This window comes from Scyliorhinus canicula, chromosome 29 (assembly GCF_902713615.1).
Source record: "Scyliorhinus canicula chromosome 29, sScyCan1.1, whole genome shotgun sequence".
In the NCBI taxonomy this organism is placed as follows: domain Eukaryota; kingdom Metazoa; phylum Chordata; class Chondrichthyes; order Carcharhiniformes; family Scyliorhinidae; genus Scyliorhinus; species Scyliorhinus canicula.
In genome coordinates this window covers 971,219-972,823 of record NC_052174.1, presented here as the reverse complement: position 1 = coordinate 972,823, position 1,605 = coordinate 971,219, and the positions used below count along the sequence as shown (strand labels likewise).

The following is a 1,605-nucleotide window of genomic DNA, read 5'->3' as shown; positions in this document are numbered from 1 at the left end:
GGCCAGCCTCCAGGAGGCCTTCCTCAGGCAGGCCACCGCCTGGCTCTTCTGGTGCTGGCGGAGGACGGGGGCCTCCTGGAGATCCCAGCCGCTCCCTTCCCGCTCCCCCTGCTCCACGCTCAGGCTGACCGTCGGCAGCATGATGACGGTGGTCTCGCCCGAGTCCAGGGTCAGGATGACCTGCTGGCTCAGAGTGGCCGACGGCCTGCCGGGCGGGCCAGGCCTGACCGGTATCTCCAGGAGGATCTGCTCCTGCCGGGGTAGGCCCAAAGCCCCGGCGGCTGTCAGCTCGGTGGAGTAGCGGCACAACGGGCAACTGATGTGGCGGCAGGAGCTGGCGAGCTGACCCTCCATTCTAGTGAGGCACTCGGTACAGAAGGTGTGGAGGCACTCCAGCTCCCTGGGGCATTTGTCACTCCAGTTGTAGTCATGCCAACAGATGGAACATTCCAGATCCAACTTGTCCACTTCACTGCCTGAAGGCCCTGAAGGCCCAGACACTGTCATCGTCTCCCTTCTCCGGGAATTACCCAATTAACTCGAACAAGGCCCTCCTTCAAGGCCTCAAATGTCTGTCGTTCAACTAACAAGGCGCACAAGGAAGCCACTAACTCATCCCCCCCCCCCCACGGACAAGATGTGTATGCCCCCGTCGCCTGCCGTTGGGTTGAAGAGCAGAACGAGTCACCGGCTCACAGTGCCCCCCCCCGGGGGGTGGGGGGTGGGGGAGACGGCCTGACGTGGGGGCCGGTTTGTAGGCGTCTGCTGTTGACAGGTCCTGGAAGTTCAGGGCCGAGCCCTGGGGTTCAGTCCAGCTGCGGTCAAAGCTGGCCCCCCTCCCCTCCCCCCATCCGCCTGTGGGGCGGCGGTGATCGGAAGCGAAGCGCCCCTCAGAGCTGGGTTGTCAAGGTTACACGCCCCGCCCTTGCTCGGGAGGTCTGATGCTCAAGCGCTAGCTGCGCGTCCCCCGCTCTTCATGGGTCACGTCCGCCATCGCTGTTTGATCTGCAGTGTTACCGCCGCCAATTCCCGCCCCCCCCCCCCCGCCCCCGACCTCGAGGTCAACTGGGTTCGTGGCGGGTCTTCAAGCGAGCAATCGGCTGAGGCCTCCGGGATCTCCTGACTGACAAAAATACCAATTTGCTTGCCGCCCAGGAAATTCCCCTAATGCCCTGTGGCTTCAGATGTTGAGGTGCCACCCAGGTCACCCCGATTATGGCACTCCCCCCGCCCCCCCCCCCCCCCACCAGTTGCTTCTGTTCCCCAGTGACTTGACCAAAACAGGAAAGACACAAGGCGCACGACAGGAAGGAGTGGGGAGGTCAATGGCCGACCTCACCAGAACGGAGGGCCCTGGTTCACCGCAGGTCACCACAGATGGCCTGATTTCCTCTTTCTCCAACGATGGATCGCGAGAGTTTAGCCCTCAGAGCGGTCACCAGTAGTCACATGACACTAAAGAGTGGGGGGGTGGGGGAACCCTGGCATATGGCTTCATTTTCCCGGTCAAAGATTCAGTGTCCCTTTTTCCCTGATGGCCTTTCTCACATCTGCCGGTCAGCACTCAAGGACAAAGGGTCTTTCCGATCGATCCTGTCCCCTTTC

The 1,605-nt window shown here is 62.2% G+C and overlaps 1 protein-coding gene across 1 annotated transcript in view; it reads right to left on the bottom strand.

The window, feature by feature from the left end:
• Positions 1 to 919, bottom strand: part of LOC119958486 (RING finger protein 222-like) — a 976-nt gene extending 57 nt beyond the window's left edge. Inside the window, exon 1 of the mRNA XM_038787043.1 lies at positions 1 to 919. This exon is cut by the window's left edge and continues 57 nt beyond it. Within this exon, the coding sequence (XP_038642971.1) occupies positions 1 to 507 (507 nt within the window). The 5' untranslated portion in view covers positions 508 to 919.
• Between the last annotated feature and the right edge of the window lie 686 nt (positions 920 to 1,605).